Consider the following 19777-nt stretch of genomic DNA (forward strand, 5'->3'; position numbering starts at 1 on the left):
TAAATAGGAAAATTAATAAAGGGCTCAGCATGATGTCTTGCACATACATAGAATGCTATGCTAGCTATTAACATTAATTCAATGTAACAAGCTATTATTAAGTACCCATTATACTTACCATACTGCTACTACATACAGGCTACTAAGATATAAAAAATGAAATTCTTTCTTTCCTAAAGGGTCTTTTTTTTACTGGAAAGACTATAATAATAAATGTGTGTAAAATGTACTATATACAACATATATATATATATATATATACAATGCATATGCACATATGTATATAAACACATGCAAATATGTATCTATCTCTAGTTCTCACATATGCATTCATGAATCTATCTCTACCTTTTTTATACCTCTGTGTATATATACATCTCCATATTTTCTATAGTAAGCTGTCTTGATCTCTATATGTATATTTCTCTATCAGTCTTCATCTTTATCTTCTAGTTCAATCTATCTATCTATATGTACTTATATATTTCTCTTTGTTTTTAATCTCTTCTCTGTGTCCATCTCTTGGTATATGTACTATTTTTATTTTTCTCTCTCTCCATATATATATATATACATATATATATGTATATATATATAATTTCTATTTCTTGTATGTATGTTTGCATTTATGTATGTCTAATTTATGAGCCATATATGTAGTTGACAAGAAGACAGGGTCACCTCTCTTCCACAATGAGACAATCCAAGTCAGTAAGATTATGAACTGCACTGAAAATAGTGTTGAACTCAGTCACAGAGGACATGATTGGGAATCTTTGGGTCTGTCCTTTATTACCCCTGTGACACTGAGCAAATCCCTTGATCTCTCTGGGCTTCCCACTTTAAGATGCTTTTATCTGATCTGGTGATTGCAAAATCTTGTAAAATTTCCCCTGCCTCATTATGCTAGGTTAGGACTATGGAGAATTAAATTCGAATGTTTTCCAATTAATTTAGATTGTCTCTGCTCTTAAGTTTTGATCTCTCATTTTTATCCAGGATACTCTTCACTAAGAGTCTCCCTTCCTGATATTGATGGAAAGAGTGCCCTGAATGCTTGATAGGAGTTAAGGAGTGGTAATAGAGAAAGGATGTAACCAAGGTGCAATGAATTCAATACACTATGTTTTACCTATTTAACTGTTCTGATGAAAGTACGGAATGAATCAACAGCCACTAAAATTTGTACATACCTTCTAGGTTGGGAAAAAGTTATTTAAAGTTAATTGAGGTCCTTTTCCATACTTGAGTAGTCATCACTTTTTGAACAACTGAACAACCCTATAGACAATTTTGTGTTGTATCCAAATGGAGTGGTAAGTAACTATATAACTTTGTAGATATGTCCCTCCTCCCCAGCTTCCCTGGTAATGGGCAATAAAATGATCCAAATATACTCATACCTCTTGTCAGTTAGCTCCCCTCACATCAAAGGAAGATTTAGGCTCTAGATTATATCTTTCCTTGCTACCTTTCCTCCTCCCCATAACCTTGAAGACTGAATTGTAATACAGTTAAAATATTGTTCATGAAAATAAACTCTAAAGGACTAGCTTTTTATTCTATTGTTGAAAAGACATTTTGTAAATATTTCCATGATATCAGGAAATGTCAGAACAGGATTTGGCTTCTAGATTGACCTGGGGTCACAACACACTGTTTATTGTTTAGAACTTCATTAAATGAAGCCTTTGATTTTTTTTTAATATTGTAGATTTTTCCATAACTGAGTTCAGACAGACCAATCTAAAAGCAAGAGCCTAGTGATAAATACAGGATGTCTGCAGTTTGAACAGTTACCAGAATTACAAATTTGGAAGGGATTTAAGAGGTCATAATCCAACCTATATCTGACCAATGAGTCTTTTGACAACATTTCTATCAAAGTAATAATCTAGTCTTAATTTGGAGATCTATGGTTAGGTGGCTATTGTGTATAGTGCATAGTGCAATAGATATGGAGTCAAGAAGATAAGTTCAAATTTTGCCTCAGATGCATACTAGTTCTATGACTGTAGAAATCTCCTAATCTCTCTAAACCTTGTTCTCTCATCTGTAAAATGGGGATGATAATAATAACACAATTCATGAAGCTGTTAGGAAGATAAAATTAGATAATAAATATAAAGAACTTTGAAAATTTTGAAGAGTCAGACAAATACCAGCTAGCTATTTTTATTAGTAGTACCAACCAGGGCAACCCATTCTATTTTTGGATAGCATCAATTGTTAGGAAATTTCTTCCATTTACTATCTGAAGGCTAAATTCATTTAAAAATAGGTCCTGAAATGCTTTATCTAAATATTATGAAAAATATTGATGGGCTATATAATAGGGACGTTTTCCATTGTCTTATCCTCCTCTAGTCCCCCTCTCCCCTGGCCTGGCAGTATATTCACTTGCCATTCTTGATAGGAAGGCTTAGAACCCTAGAACCCCAAGGCAACCAGATGTGTTCCATGGGCTTAAGGGAAGGAGAAAAGAGTCTAATTATAAAGAAATCACATTTTACTAGTGAAAATACTTGATAGATCCTCTAAATTTTAGAGTCTAAAAAGTTATTTGTGCCTCCAGGGCAGGGAGGGAGTAAAATCACTTGGAAATCAAGCCATTTCAATTTAACAATCTTAATATTTGACATTTTTTTGCCTTAATGGATGTTTTCAAATCTTGTATTTAATATACTTTTCCTTGCTGTCTTTTTTCCCCTGAAATTTCTGATGTAAAATGTACAAGGCAAAAATTATAGCACATGTTCGTTTGGCATTTTAAATTAAAAAGATGTATAAAAAGAAAGTAGTATAGACTGACTTTATATTGTCTGCAGAAAAAAAGTATGATGTTATTCAGAATTATGACACTGTTTATTTTGGCTCATTTTGAGCTTGAAGTCACGGGTTTCATTGTCAATTTATGTGTTAGCATTGCAGGAATATGAGAAAATTTGTAATCATTTATGAGGAAGTTTCTGTGTGTTTATTATTAACTACTTTCAAGTCCAATCCAATCCAATCCAATCCAATAAACATTCATTGTATCTACTATTGACCAGGCACAATGGATACAATTAATACAAAGAAAGACAATACTTATCTTCAAGACATTTATAATCTATAGTGGAAGACAATACACATTGGGATTAAATCATGTGTCAGTAAACATCATAACCAAGTCACAATCCTTCAGCTGCATATAGGGGATAGTATATTTCCATTATATTATTTCCATTATTATCCATTATAGGGGATAGTATATTTCTCTATGTATCATAGCCTTAAACCTGGAATCTCTCTCCTTTTGCTTCTATATGTTGTATGTAATACATACATGGCAAATCGTAAATGAGAGGATAAAGATTAAATTTTCTCCTGGAAATGAATGAGGAAAGAGAGTTTTATTTTGGAGAGTCACAGTTTCAAAATTTATCAGGATGGTAAAGTGTGGAAAGGAAAAGTAAAGAAGTAAAGTCTGAAAAAGAAAATCATGGGTTAGGTGAATTCAGGAAAGTATCTCAGTTAAAAAAATAATCTTGGTTAAAAAAATCTATATAATTGGGATTTGGGAAATCTTTAAGAATGTCTGTTCTTGTGCAAACCAAGTTTTATAAATGAGATATTCTAGTTATTGTGAGGATGACTGGGCTATCTGAGACAGGCTCCATGCCAAATACACCTACCTATACTGTTTTAGGAAGTCTTATCATCTAAAATTCACCCAATACCAGAAGACCAATAATCTCCTTTCTCTCAACCTGTCCAGAAGAAAGTCACTCAAGGGAGGGGAAACAGGCAGAGATATCTTAGTAAGTGAGAGTATAGTCACTTAACCTGTTTGCCACAGTTTCTCCAACTATAAAATGGGGATAACAGCAGAATCTACTTGTCAAAAATATTCTTAGGATCAAAATGATGAGATAACATGTGCAAATAGGAGCCACTTAAAGACTTATTTCCTTCCTTCACCTTTTCAAACTTTAACTAAAAAAGATGATCTGCACCAATTGCCTCCATTTTCTCACCTATCTTCTCAATCTCTGGCAATATAACTTCTGATCTCAACACCTGACTGTAGCTGAACTAAAGGTACCAAAAATCTTTTAATTTCTAAACAGAATCACCTTTTCTCAGTCCTCATTCTAGCTGATCTTACTCTGCTCCACTGTTTGCCCACTCTCCACTCTCTTCATTCCCTAACATTGTTCCCTCTTGGTTCTTCACTCACCTGACTGATTCCTTCTATGTTTCCTTTGTTGAATCATCATTCTGTATGCTTAGAGCATGAACTTCTTCCCAGGATCTGTCCTAGTTCCCCTTTTCCCTCAAAACTGACTTTTTTTGATGATCTCTTCAGTTCCCAAGGACTTCATTTTCATCTTTATGAAGAGGACATTCAGTCCTCTTCACAGTCTACGCATCAAGCCCTCATGAACTCTTCTCATGAATTTTAGCCCTGTTTTACCAATTGATACTTCTTTACCAAAGTGTCTCTTCTCTTAGAAGGGCAAGTTTTGCTTTAATGACACTGAAGGGGAGGTTATAGCTTTTTATGTGCTGAACTTAATTAATTTTGACTGACAAATAAAAACAAAAACAGAAAAAAACTTATATTTCTTAGAGATTAAGATATTTGCCCAGAGTAACACAGATTCAAAAATAGTTGGATTTTAAACTTGAATACAACTATTCTGATTTCTTTTCCAGAATTCTTTCAAGAACATCTGGAATAGTAAAAATATGTCCAATAATGCTTTAATTTTAAATAATGTTTTATTGAAGTCTTTTGCTTTACTTCAGGCATTTCTAGATGTAATATTGGCCCTACTCAATCCCTTCTGGAATGAAATCTTCCCTTGAACAAAGAAAAACAGTTAAATAAAAAGTAAAATTAGTTTCAGCAACTTTGCCAGATGTACACAACACCCTATCCTTATAGTCCCTTATCTCTTTTTTTGAGAAGGAAGAAGTACATTTTCATTATTAGTTTTTCCCCCATTACTCAGAGTTCAGTTTCTTTTTAGTGATCTTTTAATTTATTGTGTTGTACTCATGATGTATTTTCTTCTGGTTCAGCTCACTTCACTAGGCATCTGTTTCAATCTTTCAAAAACCAGCTTTCCATTGACATTACATTTCATAGAGCACTGGATCAAGAGTTAGGAGGACATCATGAGTTCAAATATGACCTCAGACACTTCCTAGCTGTGGGACCCTGGGCAGGAAACTTAAGCCTGTTTGCCTCAGTTTTTTTCATTTGAAAATGAGCTGGAGGAAAAAAAATGATAAACCACTCTAGTATCTTTGCCAAGAAAACCCCAAATGGGGTCAGAAAGATTCAAGCATATCTGAAAGACTCAATGACAAAATTTATCATCAATTCCCATTCATAGTAAAAATATACAATTTAGGATTTGGTTTAAGGAATATATATATATATATATATGTAAATATATATGTAAAATAAATATATGTATATATGTATGTGTGTGTGTGTGTGTGTGTGTGTGTGTGTGTAAGTCCATAAGTATAAGTTAAATACTCTATTCCCTATTCCCTAAATACTCTATTCTCTATTCCAGCTTATTATCAGCTTAATTCAGCTTTGATGGTCTTTTCCAGAATTAAGTGGAAAATACTAGTAACCCCAGCTCAAAACCTCTGAGAGTTTCAAACTCTGCTTCAATTTATTTTTTTTGAATATTCCATTTTGACAATGCAAGCCTTTGCAACTCTTTCCCCTACCACTCTCCTACCATTCTCCTACCATTCTTATTATATTTATATTATATTAATAATATATGATATATATATATATATCCAGTGATCTAAAAAAAGGTTTATTTATTCTTTTTATGACTTCTGATTCAAGACCCTTCACACCCTTTCACTCTGACCAGTAAAAAATAGAGACATATGCCTCATTTCCACATTCTATCTTTTCCCTATGATTATCTGTTTTCCTAATATGCCATCCTACTAGTCTCCTCTGCTCTGGAGTTCTTCCATTGTATATAAGATATTCTTCATATTTTGACTGATTATTATAAGGAGTTTGACAATTCCCAGCTCTCTCTAATAATCTTTATGTGGTTTTGCCTTTTCCTCTATGAAGATTTTAGAATATATTGAAACAAAATTTTTGGCACAACTAGACAACATTTCCATATTGGAAAAATGTTGTCTTCTTAGAAATACTTCTGAGAATAAGAGAGAAGCAGGTCAATAAGAGTTGTTTGTTAAAAGGCAGAAGGGAAAGAATAAGAGGAGAAAAAAGTAGAAGAATAATAGTTATAATCCAGAAAGGATTGTTATACACATAATTTATCTTTCCTTAATCCACAAGGTTGGGAAAATAGTACAATATGATAAATTTGTAGCCAGAAGACCTAGCTTTGAATTCTAACTCCATTACTTTTTAAAATGTGACCTTGAGCAACAAATGACTTTGTTATTATAAAACTCAATTTCCTCATCTGTAAAATGAAGGAGTTAGATTTAAATGACTTCTGTGGTCCCTTCTAGCTCTAAACCTGTGATATTTATGTTTAGTGTTTTGTATGGCAGAGTACTTTTATGTCCTTCATGTTTTTGTGTTGCTTCAGTTATATCCAACTCTCTGTGATCCCATTTGACGTTTTCTTGGCAAAGCTACTAGAACTGTTTGCCATTCCTTTCTCCAAATCATTTTACAGATGAGGAAACCAAGGCACATAGGGTTAAGTGACTTCCTCAGGTTACAGAACTAAGAAGTATCTGAGGTCATATTTGAACTCTCAAAGAGGAAACTTCCTGTCTCTAGGCTGAGAGGTTTATCCATTGTGCCAATATTTTTCATTCTCAAAGAAGACCATGACATCAGGAGGTGATGCCATAACAAGTACATGAATTATATTTTAATGAGGGAGTGCTATGCTAACCATCTGGGTCCAGTGACCAGATCTGAATCAGGATGATTGGATATGGTCCTGGATACAAGGCAATCAGGGTTAAGTGACACAACTAGTAAGTATCAAATGTATTAGGTCAGATTTGAACTCCTGACTCTAAGGCCAGTGCTCTATCCACTGGTAGAGATAGGTAGGACAAGTATCATTTTCCTTTTATTTACTCTGAGAAAATTTTGAGGCATGAAGGATTTAGATTTGCCAAAAATAACTGTCAATGACAATTATAAAATTAGAACCCCAATCTTCTGCCCTTGGGTGCAGTGTTTCCAGCTAGAGAAAACATATTAGGAAGGATTACTATTTTAAAAAAGATACTCTTATAATGCATGATATCAACTGTGAATGACTCAGTTATTCTGAGCAATATAATAATCCAAGACAATTCCAAAGGAATTATGATGAAAAATGCTATCAACCTCCAAGGAAGCCCAGAAAGAATGCAGATTGAAACAGACTTAAAACAGTCCTTCCTTCCTTCCTTCCTTCCTTCCTTCCTTCCTTCCTTCCTTCCTTCCTTCCTTCCTTCCTTCCTTCCTTCCTTCTTTTTTCTTTCCTTCCTTTCCCTTTTCAGAATGGGTAATATGAATATATGTTTTGCATGACTACATACATATAATCTAGATCTATTGCTTGCAGTGTTAAAGAAAGAAAAAGGGAGAAGGGAGGGAGAGGATTTGGAACTCAAAATTATAAAAAAGGTTAAAATTGTTTTTACATGTAATTTGAAAGAAAAATATAAAAAAATTCACAAAACATGTTACTTCTATCTTTCAACTCTTACTATTATAGAGGATACATTAAATAAAGCAAATGATAATGGTGCAAAAGACTCAGATTTCCTTTTCTTCTCTTCTTGTGGAAGCTAGTACTAATTACAGCATTCAGTGGGTGCCAGTCTAGAGATGAATGGATTAAGACAGTTTTGATTTGGATAGTCATATTTATTTATTTAGGGATTTCTTATACAATTCTTTGTTGCCTTTTATATCAAAGCTTTACTTCACAAACTTTCTATATTCTTCCTTTGCTAATTCAACAGAAAAAACTCAATTTATTGTAGGTATCTGGCTACTACGACTATTTATAAACTTGCTCTTAATCTGCTAGGGGCTTCACATTTTCTAAACATGACTGCTCTCCAAATTTCCTGACAGAATTGTTCCTGTAGTAATTGCTGTTATTGCTGTTAAGGCATTCTGATGGACTGAACCCCAATCAATTCTACACTTAAATCTTTCCTTGAATGCAGAGCATATATTTATCATATATGTATATATATATATATATATATATATATATATATATATATATATATATAACTAAAATATACATTGACTCTGGAAATATGAGCTAAGAACAAAACCCAAATATGCCAATCTACAAAAGTAATTTAGGTGTGGGGCAGTTAGGTAGCATAGTGTGTAGAGCACTGGCCTGGAGTCAGGAGGACTTGAGTTCGATCCAACCTCAGACATTTAATAATTACCTAACTGTGTGACCTTGGGCAAATCACTTAACCCTATTGCCTTAAATAAAGTTTTAAAAAATAATAATTTAGATGCATAAAAATTTAGTTCTAATTCTGAAATCCATTCTAATAAAGAGAAAAAAGTAGATAGTGATTATATAGATTTATTGAGATTTATTAGATGAGTTCTATCAAGAAAATATTCCTAACTAATAATTATATAGCATTTAAATGTTTGCAAAATGCTTTTACATATATTAACTTATGTGATCCTCACAGCAACCCTGTGAAATAGTTATCATTATTCCCATTTTATATATAAATAAGTTGAGGCCTAAACTTTCCAAAGAATAAGGAAAGTGAGTTGCCTAGCATCACATGGATGGCAAGTATCTGAGGCAGGATTGCAACACAGTTCTTCCTGTTTTCAAGTTCAACAGTCTCCCTTCTCTGCCAAGGAAAAAACCTAGGTTCCCAGACCATGAAGCCAAAGGGTTCCTAGAATCCACCAATACTATTGTTTACCTCCTTTTCTGTCACAAAGAAGACAGAAGGGAGAATCTACTTATGTCAGTAAATACCAGTGTTTTTCAGTTCTCAGTAAAGGTTAACTTGAATAGTCTATAATGAAACACTTAAAAAAAAGTTGCCAAACTTCTCATCAAGGAATTGTGTAATATCGACCATTGCAGTAGATTACTTGGGGATCACATTCTAATTTGGTGATGATTTTATGAATCTGGGTTTGATTGTTTGATTTTTAGACATCATGTTCTCATCAAACTCATTTCCAAATTATCCAGGAAGTTTCACAAGCAATTTTTTCAACAGCAGACTGTTCAGACTATAAGGCATCAAAAGAATATTTTTGCATATAGCATTTACATATAGCAATTTCAATATTATACTTAGAGGACCAAAAATTATCTATAACCTCTGGAATCCCAAATAACTAGCTAGGATAGTAGAGCAGTCAAATGTCATTGGTTTCTAAATCTGGAAAATTAATAATTCCTCTATAACCAATGTCTATTTCAAGAGTTTATCCTAATCTTGTGGGATAGAAATGTTCCGAAGTATCTTTCTAAATGATTTTGATTTTCTTGCTAACAAATAATTCATCATCTGAAGAAATGGAACCAAATTAGTATTATCAGAAAAGTACAGCAATAGATTGAGTTGGAGGACATGTGTCTTACTATATGATTGTAGGCAAGTCAGTTCAACTCTCTGAACCTCATATGAAATATGAGAAGGTTAATCTCAGTGACTGCTAAGGTTCCATTCAGCTCTAAATCTTTTTAAAAAATTTCAACATCAAAATAATTGATCAAATAGAATGGGTTTTTTTTTAGTTTTTTTTTGCAAGGCAAATGGAATTAAGTGACTTGCCCAAGGCCACACAACTAGTTAATTATTAAGTGGCTGAGACCGGATTTGAACCCAGGTACTCCTGACTCCGAGGCTGATGTTTTATCCACTACGCCACCTAGCCGCCCCTCAAATACAATTTTAACTGACAAAATGAGTACAATATACCTTTTGTACTTAAAATGAAAAATTAACTTGTTTTATGTATGATAGGAATACAAGCCATATTTCATGTCCTAATTTTTAATTATTCAGACATATTCATGTTTCTTTTTGTATATTATAAATCTATATGCTTATATATTTTATATATTTTTCTTTTATATAGAAAGTGTTTTTATACTTATTATATATATATATATATATATATATATATATTACATTGTAGTCATACTTTCTGTTCTTTAGAGTACTTTTTAGGTTTTGCACATTTCTTTGTTTTTCCTATTTATCATTGTTTAATAGAATTATATTCTTCTATTATCGTAATTGTATCACAGTTTACTTAGTTCTTCACCAAACGTTGAACTTTTATGTTGTTCCTTGTTCTTAATATAAATATGAAACTGTAGGGGAATTTTTGAGGGATCTAGTGTGTGTTTTCTATTCTCAGTGACAATGTTGTTAGAAAACAACTTCTTAAATAATGAAGTGAGAAACCTTATCAGGATAGATGTAGATCTGTCTCTCCACCCCCAAGCACCTAATACTTTATAAATAAGGCTAAATAGATATTTATTTCCTGTAGTCATTTCCCTTGTATCTCTTTAGCGTCTTTAAAAGGTGGTGAAGTCTTGATGTCAGCATTAGTAATAATCCAGTTACTATTTGGGTTCTCTTGATACTATTGCTCATAATCACTGCGTCTCTTAGGATGGAGAGAGTTCTTTGGACTTGTATAGCAGTCATTCTACTGGGAGACATGACAACTTCTAGAGAACCTGAGAAAAGTAAGTCAAACCTTTGGGGTTTAAATATTCATGGGATGTGATTTTCCCCTTATTTTTCTTTAAGGTGTAACAGTCCCTTATTTATTTTATCCTTGAAACTTATTAGAAACCTGTCTGAGGTTGTGTATCCTTACAGATGAATTCAGCAATGTGGAAATTGTATTAAATGGTTGCTTGTTATTTGAAGTTGTTTTTTTTTTTTTTTGATAGCACAGAAGCCAAGTTAAGAATCTGTCACTCTTTGGCTCTTTTTTCTTATCTTCAAGGATATTCAGCTTATTTTATTTTATATTTTGTAAGGGAATTGGAGTTAAGTGACTTGCTCAGGGTCACACAGTCAGCTAATATCTAATGTCTGAGGCTGGATTTGAATTCCTGACTTCAGGGTTGGTGCTCTATCTACTATCACTCAAATGCTCCTATCCAGTTGATTTTAAAAAAATCATCTTTATTTTCCTATAGTAAGGTCATCTTACAGTGGAATTAAAAAAAAAGATAGGAGAACTGTAACAAGACACCATGATGATACAAAGAAAAGGTTGACCACTGAGAAACTATGACATAAAACTTAGTTCTAAGCCTTGCTGAAAGTAAGAGGGACTGTGTATACAGGAACACCTTCTGGGAATGATTAGAATTCTTATCCTGCTGTCCTTCCAACCTGGTTTCTGTGGAGACTTCAGAAAATTGTTGCCAGGCTATATCATATTATTAACTCTGTTCAAAGGACAAAAAGGAGATGCCAGATGGGAAAAGTTCCAGCATAACTGAAAAACATATAGCAGATTTCAAGTCAGACAGCTAATATTTTATATTCCAGCTCAATATACTGGCAGTGGATTACCACGCTATGCAGATGAAAGCAGGTATCATTCTTTATGGTCCCTTAACACTCTGAATTCTCCCAATGCTTCAACTTTGACACAGTCCCTTACTTTCTAATTTTGTGCCAACCTCTTATCCACATGAATTTGTAAAGGTCCTTAATGACATCACTTTACTCATGGTTTAGTGGTTGCGAATTGGATTGCCTTACAGAGTGTTCTGGAACACTAATAAGGTATTGTTACTGGGTTTCTACACAGGAAATGATGATAATGCAACATTGCAATTGAGTTCCAGCCCAAGTCCCCGTGATTTACTGCTCTATTTGTAATCTGAGCTAATCTGTCTACACATGCTCCAATTAATTTAATTCCCTACCCGTATCACAAGGTAGGGGAATGATGAATTAAGTTGTAACTAGAGTTGTTGGTATACATGGAAATAGATTCAAGTCTTTTCTTTGAAAATCTAGCCTTTTCTCCTTAACATCAACCAACTTGAGATTTGATTTGAAAAGGGACTTAAAAAAATAGATGCCTAATCCAGTTAAATACATTAGTATGAAGGAGAGAATTTATATTCCAGTTTCTTGACATCATGTAGCATATACTACTTTTTCTTGTTGTTTTTCAGTCCTTTTTAAGTCATGACCAATTTAGTGTGATCCCATTTGAGATTTTCTGGAGTGGTTTATCATTTCCTTTTCTAGCTCATTTTACTGAGAAAATTGAGGCAAATAGTGTTAAGTGACTTGTCTAGCATCACTAGCTATGTGTCTGAGGAGGAATTTGAACTCTAATCTTCTTGATTCCAGTCCTGGCATGCTATCAACTGTGCTACCCTCGCTGCCCCATTCCTTTCTTTTACCTCTTTAAAAAAAAAGGATGTGACAGTTAAGCAGTGCAGTGGATAGAGCACTGGCCCTGGAATCAGGAGGATCTGAGTTCAAATTTGACCTCAGTTGTTTAATAATTATTTAGCTGTGTGACCCTGGGCAAGTCACTTAACCCCATTGCCTTATAAAAAAACAAACAAAAAAAGAAAATAATGGGATATTTTTCTTTTAGAATGTGGAGTTTGCTTTCTACCATGATGCAGAGGGAAAAAAAAAAATCACTGGCTCTGGGGTCTTGAGTTCAAATCCTACCTTTGAGGTTTACCATCTGAGTGACCTTGAGCAAGTCACTTAATCTCCATTGGCCTTAGTTTCTGCACTTGTATAATGAAGAGGTTAGATAGATGGTCTCTATGATCCCTTCCAGCTACATATTTTTCTCATGCAGGAATTTTCTATGTCAAAAAATGAACAGATCTAGTCTTCATATTTCCTTCCTAGTATTTAATTCATTGTATTAGTAGGGTAGGGTAGAGTAGTTTGGATTATCCCCATTTTATAAATGGGGAAATTGATATCTAGAGCAAAAAGAAGATATGTACAAAATCATATAATGAATGGATCAATAGTGGAGCCAGGACTTCTACTAATTTCTAGTCCATTGTTCTTCCTCAAAAGATAATGATACTCTCATTTTATAGGTTGTTGATTTTTGATGGAGACAAATGATTCCAGGGATGAATTCATTGATGCTTCAGAGCCTGGATAGAACTTTGTGCTCAAAATATCCTATTCCTATTGATTCAGGGTACAACAATGGGGTTCAGCAGGGGGGAACCCCCCCAAATTTGAACCTTGAGTCAGAAATCTAGTTCGAATCCCAGCTCTACTATTTTCTCACCATGTGATCATAAGAAACTCATTTAGCTGTCCTCATCTGTAAAATGGAGAGGTTGGATTAGATAATTTCTAAAATCTTTCCCCTGTTTTCAAGCTATGAAACTATGATTCTAAAAGAGAATTAGATATTCCAAATCTTAAACTCCCGCAGCCTGGGTTGATTATTTCTTTTGGAACTCCTTAGAGTTCAGGGTAGAACAGCTGATTTTTGTAATGAAACATCAACCTTTTCAGTTTTAGTTATGAAAAATTATCTGATACAATGATTGCATATGAAAATGTACGGACCATTATGACTCCTTAGTTCTCCTCCTTTTGGGGGAGTTATTTTCTATGATTTTTTTCTCTTGTGACAACATAGTTTTTTGTTTTGTTTTTAACAATTACTCAAAGTTCACTTTCTTTGAGGGTTTATTTAATTCACATTATTTTATTCACTCATATTTAATTTTTAAATCCACATCTTAACTTCAGAAGTTCAAATTTATTTTATTTTATTTCATTTTGACATAAAACCTGTGTATAAGATATCTGGGCTGATAGTGACATTTGTGGTTGATTATGACATAATTAGGGAACTGAAATATTAAGTAAGTGGGTTGTTTTTTTTCTGATTGACAAACGTTGTTCCAGAGAATTTTACTTAATCATTCTACTACTTAAGATAAAGATAATGTTCCATTATCTAATATCTTGAAAAGTTCCATTCTTGAGGAAAATAAACTGAAGTTTTTTTAAATGCTGTTTTTCTCTTCCTGTTTTAAGATAACATTAACCTCAAATAGTATGTTTTTAATTCTTTATCATGTCATCAGATGGAGATAAGGATTGATACATCCTGTTCTATTTTATTGATTTCTTGCCGGGAGGGATATGGAATTGACCTGTGATTTTCCCTGGTATAGAGGATCCTTTTGTTGGAGGAAATTTCCTCTACAAATGTAGATCTACCCCATTCTGCAGCTTAGTCTTAGATGCTTAAAGTACTGAGGGATTAAGTGACTTGTCCAGTGTCACATAGCCAGTATGGGACAAGAGATGGACCAGGTCAACTTGCCTATCTAATCCCTATCTAATAAATTGAGCTTTTTTCTATTCTCAGGACCCATTCAAATTCAAATCCAAATCCAGAGGATAAGACTTAACTTTATGTTAGAGATCACAGAGGAATTAGATCTAGGGTCAGCTTTATAACAGAAAACATGAATATTTTTTGTTTAAAAAATTATTTTGCTTACTGTCTCAGGGAAGGAGGCATAGAATTTATAATTAAAATTTTAAAAATATTACAAATTAGTTCTTATAAGCACTTATCAATCCCTTCAATTAAGGAATTAGGAAAATGAGAAAGAAACCTTCATAACAGATGGTTGTAGTACAACAAAAAAAATTTCTATATTAGCCATGCCCCAAAATATATCTCATTCTGTATTTTAAGTGCATTATCTTGCTGGTAGAAGATGAGTGGAATGTTTTGTCTCCAGACTTCTGGACCTATGTGTTACCATAGCATTTATCAGAGTTCTAAAGTCTTTCTAGGTTATTTTCCTCTACAATGTTGTCCTTGTATTAATTGTTCTATTGGTTCTTTCAATTTACTATTGTTGTTCAGTCCTTTTAGTTGTGTCCCCCCATCCCCCACAGAAGGCAGTCTGATAGTCTTTACATTATTTCCATGCTATACATTGATCAAAATTGAATGTGTTGAGAGAGAAATCATATACTTAAGGAAAAATATATGAGATAGCAAAATTACATAATAAGATACCTTTTTAAAAAGCAAATTAAAGATAATAGTCTTTGGTCTTTGTTTAAACTTCACAATTCTTTCTTCATTTCAGATACACTAAAATTGTCCCTAATTATTGCACTGATGAAATGAGCAAGTCCATTAAGATTGATCATCACCCCATGTTACTGTTAGAGTGTATATATCTGGTTCTGCTCATCTCGCTCAGCATTAGTTCATGCAAATCCTTCCAGGCTTCCCTGAATTCCCATCCCTCCTGGTTTCTAATAGAACAATTGTGTTCCATAACATACATATACTACAATTTGTTCAGCCATTGCCCAATTAATGGACATTCACTCAATTTCCAATTCTTTGCCACCACAAACAGAGCTGAATATTTTTGTATAAGTGATGTTTTTACCCATTTTCATCATCTCTTCAGGGTATAGACCCAGTAGTGGTATTGTTGGATCAAAGGGTATGCACATTTTTATTGCCCTTTGGGTGCAATTCCAAATTGCTCTCCAGAAAGGTTGGATGAGTTTGCAGCTCCACCAACAATGCATTAGTGTCCCAGATATTCTACATCCTTTCCAATATTGATCACTGTCCTTTCTGGTCATATTGGCCAGTCTGAGAGGTATGAGGTGGTACCTCAGAGATTCTTTAATTTGCATTACTCTCATCAGTAATGATTTGGAGAAATTTTTCATGTGACTATGGATCGCTTTGATTTCTTCATCTGTAAATTGTCTCTGCATATCCTTTGACCATTTATCAATTGGGGAATGACTTTTTTTTTTAATAAATTTGACTCAGTTCTCTATATATTCTAGAAATGAGTCCTTTATCAGAACTACTAGTTCTGATTGATTCCCAATTTACTACATTTCTTTTGATCTTGGTTACAGTGGTTTTTGTCTGAGCAAAAGCTTTTTAATTTAATGTAATCAAAATTATCTAGTTTGTTTTTAAAGATGTTCTCCATCTCTTCCTTGGTCATAAACTGCTTCCCTTTCCATAGATCTGACAGGTAAACTATTACTTGATCTCCTAGTTTGCTTATAATATTGTCTTTTATGTCTAAATTCTGTATCCATTTTGATCTCATCTTGGTATAGGCTGTGAGGTGTTGGTCTAATCCAAGTTTCTGTCATAATAACTTCCAATTTTCCCAACAGTTTTTTTAATTGTAGAGAGAGTTTTTATCTCAGAAGCTGGCCTTTTGGTCTTATCATTTCAGTAACTTTTTAAAGAATAGTTACAAATTGTTTTCCAGAATGGTTGGACAACTTGAATAGCTGCACACCCAGTGGGATGGTTTTCCCATCGCTTCTACAACATTTTTCAAAGAATAGGAAACTTCAGGCATAAATATTGTAGGAAAAGGACCTTCACATGCTACCCTAGTGAAAACAACAGTAGTTAGAATTACATAGTCAACATCAAATGTTGTTCAGCTGTTTCAACCGTCTGATTCTTTGAGATCCCCTTTGGAGTTATCTTGGTAGAGATACCGGAGTGGTTTACCATTTCCTTCTCCAGATAGTTTTACAGAAGAAGAAACTGAGACAAAAAGAGTTAAATGACTTGCTTTGGGTCATACTTCTAGTAAGTACTCTGAGGCCAGAGTTGAACTTATGAAGATAAACCTTCCTGACTTCAGATCTGCATCACCTAGCTGCCCTGGGGAAAAAAATTCAACATCTAAAGTAGAGGGTTAAATTTGTTTCACTGAATCCATCCATCCATCCATCCATCCATCCATCCATCCATCCATCCATCCATCCATCCATCCATCCATCTATCTATCTATCTATCTATCTATCTATCTATCTATCTATCTCCCTTGCTTTTAGTGCTTATTGACTTTAAAGTGGTAGGGGGCTCTATCTATTCTACCTTTTCCACTCCTACCCCCTTAACTTACTTTATAGATGATGAAATTGAATCTAGAAGGAGTTTGTGTTAGTAGAATTATATTATTCTAAGCAGTTAGAATACAAACTTCAATCTTCTGAATGTCACTTAAAGGTTTCTTCCAACTACTCCCTGCTGCCATAAATACACACACACACACACACACACACACACACACACATATATTTTATTCTATATGTCAGAAAAAGAGGAAAAGAAGGTCCAGGCCTTCATAATCAGGTTCATGAATAACCTTTGATTTCTAGGGTTATTATTTTACACAATTTTAAAAATGGGTTAGCTATGGGACATGTTCTGCAATGTCAATGATGTCCGAGAGTGAAAATATTGATGTCTATGACACCATTGTGTCTCAGTAGGCGGCACATTGGATAGAATCCTGGACTTAGAGTCAGAAAACCTGGTTTTAGAAATTTATTAGCTGGGTGACCTTGGGCAAATCACTTAAACTTTGTCTCAGTTTCCTCATCTGTAAAATAATAATAACAATACTACTACTACTACTACTACTACTACTACTACTACTACTACTACTACTAATAATAATAATAATAATAATAATGCCTCCAAAGGTGAATGTGAAGATAAAAGTTTTGCAAATTTTAATGTGATATAACATGCTAGTTATTATTACTTGAACTAGGCTAATCCAAAGGATTTACTCTCACACAGTCTGTAGGATTGCTCATATATTGTGAGCTAGTAGTAAAGAAGTAGTCTATCAATACTTTGCTCCTATGTCTGCCACTAATAACACAACAGAAGATTCTACATCTCTGAAGTAGTACTATCTCAAAGGAATCCCAAATTATCTTTCAAGCATGCAGGATGACATTATTGAATTTTTTGCTGAGTTAGGAATCCTACTCTATTGATGCAGTAAATGCATGGCATAGTAGGAAAAGTGCTGATTCTGTAATCAAGAATTCCTGGGTTCACTTTCTGCCTCTGCAGTATAGGACCCAAGTGACCTTGGACCAGCCACTTAATCATCCTAAGTCTAAGTTTCTTGATTTGTAAAAGGAGGGCATTGGTGTAGATGCTTTTTGAAGTATTTCTAAGCTCTAAAGCTATGATTCTATGACGACACAGAGAATAAAGTTAGAATGCTGACCAACAACTATCTACTAAGAGCTTTTTAACCAACACTGCTGCTAAATGTCTTTCTTATGTATCTGAAAGACACTGTTCTTTCTCTAAACTCATCATCCTTTCCAAAAATATGGGTCTGTTCATTCTCCCTAAAACATTCCATGAACATTCTTTCCTCAACCCCTGGACTCTAATTCCCATAGCTTGCACAATGAGACTTGCACAAAACCTACATGTCTGGAGAGATAGAAATAATCTCTTACACTTATTGGAATTTTACAATGTATCCCTGTTCAGCATCATAGGTTCTAGGTCACAACCTGCTTGTCTTTCTGTATGTAAGTAAAAGATTCCTATTCCTTCCCTCTTCCCCCATCCCAGTCATTTTTCTATTCATGAGTTTTCTTAAAAAATAAAATTTTATTTATACCTCTTAGTGTTTACTTTACAATCATTTTGTACTAAGGGTCTTTCCCTACCCTAATCAAGTGAGTCTTCCCTTGTAAAAATAAAAAGACTACAAAAGGCAGTTCAGGAGAACCAATTTATATAGCACCATTTTCTGCCACAGTATTCAACATTACTGATCTGTAGTTCCCCATCACTTCAATGAAAAGAGGGAAGCATATTTTTCATCCCTTTTCCAGGAGCAGCCTTGACTATTATCATTGTAACACATTCAGTTTAAATTTATTCAGACATAAGAGATTTTCATGATTTGGATGTGATTTTTGGTGATTACAGCAGTCCCTAGTTAGAAGTTATTGTTGGTAACTGTGGAAAAATTTCAAATGTTGCCAAATAGTTGTAAATGTGACATAAGAATTTTTTTGATAATCATTTTTTTTGCTAAAGAAATATGTTATATGTAGCTCTGTGGTTTGGCATTTGGCCCACAAAGTTTCTGAGGTAATGGTATGACTTTGATTTAAAATACCCTATAGTGTTTGGTTATTGAGTTCTATAATGATCAAAAGTCTATTGTAGTGTTTAATAGATGTCTCTTAAGGGAACCCTCCTAATTTTGAAGGAAAATTTCCAGTATTCAAATCATGTCTATCACATGTCTTGGTTCTACAATGTACAAATTTATCTATCTCCAAAATACTATAGGGATCATTTAAAAAAATCATTTCCTGAAGTGTGCATATTCTGAGAAAAAGATCTTTAGAGAGTGCAGTATCAAACAATTAAAAAAAAATATCCAGAGTTTTACATTCCACTGAATTAGCCAGAGTCAGAGATGCCTTAGATATTAATATCCTGTCCTGCAACCATATCCTCTTAGAGTCTCTGGTTTCCATGGTGCCTAGAAAGAGAAGCCATTTACTAGAGATTAAGAATTAAATGGAGGCAAATGGGATCCGAAATGCCTTAGACAGTGAATAATGTTTTAGGCTCTTGCCAAGGTTTATAAGCTCCTAACTTTCTTAACCTAGATCCTGGTTTCTTTTTGTTTGTTTGGTCAAAAAGCAGAAGAAAAACTCCAAAATCCGTTTTAATGTATCCCTAAGGTAGAGATTTCCAAATCAAGTATGGTTCCAATTATTACTTAGTATATTGTAGACACACAATTGTCATGGGATTCTTTAAACCTTTTTAGGTCAAAATTTTTTACATTACTTTTTTTACATAAAAAAATGGACCACGTAGGACTCTTTGTGTTTGTTAAGTCATTTCTCAGTTGTGTCTGACTCTCCCTGACTTCATTTGGAATTT

At 33.7% G+C, this 19777-nt stretch overlaps 1 protein-coding gene across 1 annotated transcript in view; it reads left to right on the plus strand.

The window, feature by feature from the left end:
• Positions 1-10626: 10626 nt before the first annotated feature.
• The window catches only part of CRLF2 (cytokine receptor like factor 2), a 46237-nt gene continuing 37086 nt past the window's right edge, over positions 10627-19777 (plus strand). Inside the window, exon 1 of the mRNA XM_074213675.1 lies at positions 10627-10733. Within this exon, the coding sequence (XP_074069776.1) occupies positions 10658-10733 (76 nt within the window). The 5' untranslated portion in view covers positions 10627-10657. The remainder of the gene's footprint in view (positions 10734-19777) is intronic.

The sequence above is a fragment of the Macrotis lagotis genome, chromosome 1 (assembly GCF_037893015.1).
Source record: "Macrotis lagotis isolate mMagLag1 chromosome 1, bilby.v1.9.chrom.fasta, whole genome shotgun sequence".
NCBI classification, from domain to species: domain Eukaryota; kingdom Metazoa; phylum Chordata; class Mammalia; order Peramelemorphia; family Peramelidae; genus Macrotis; species Macrotis lagotis.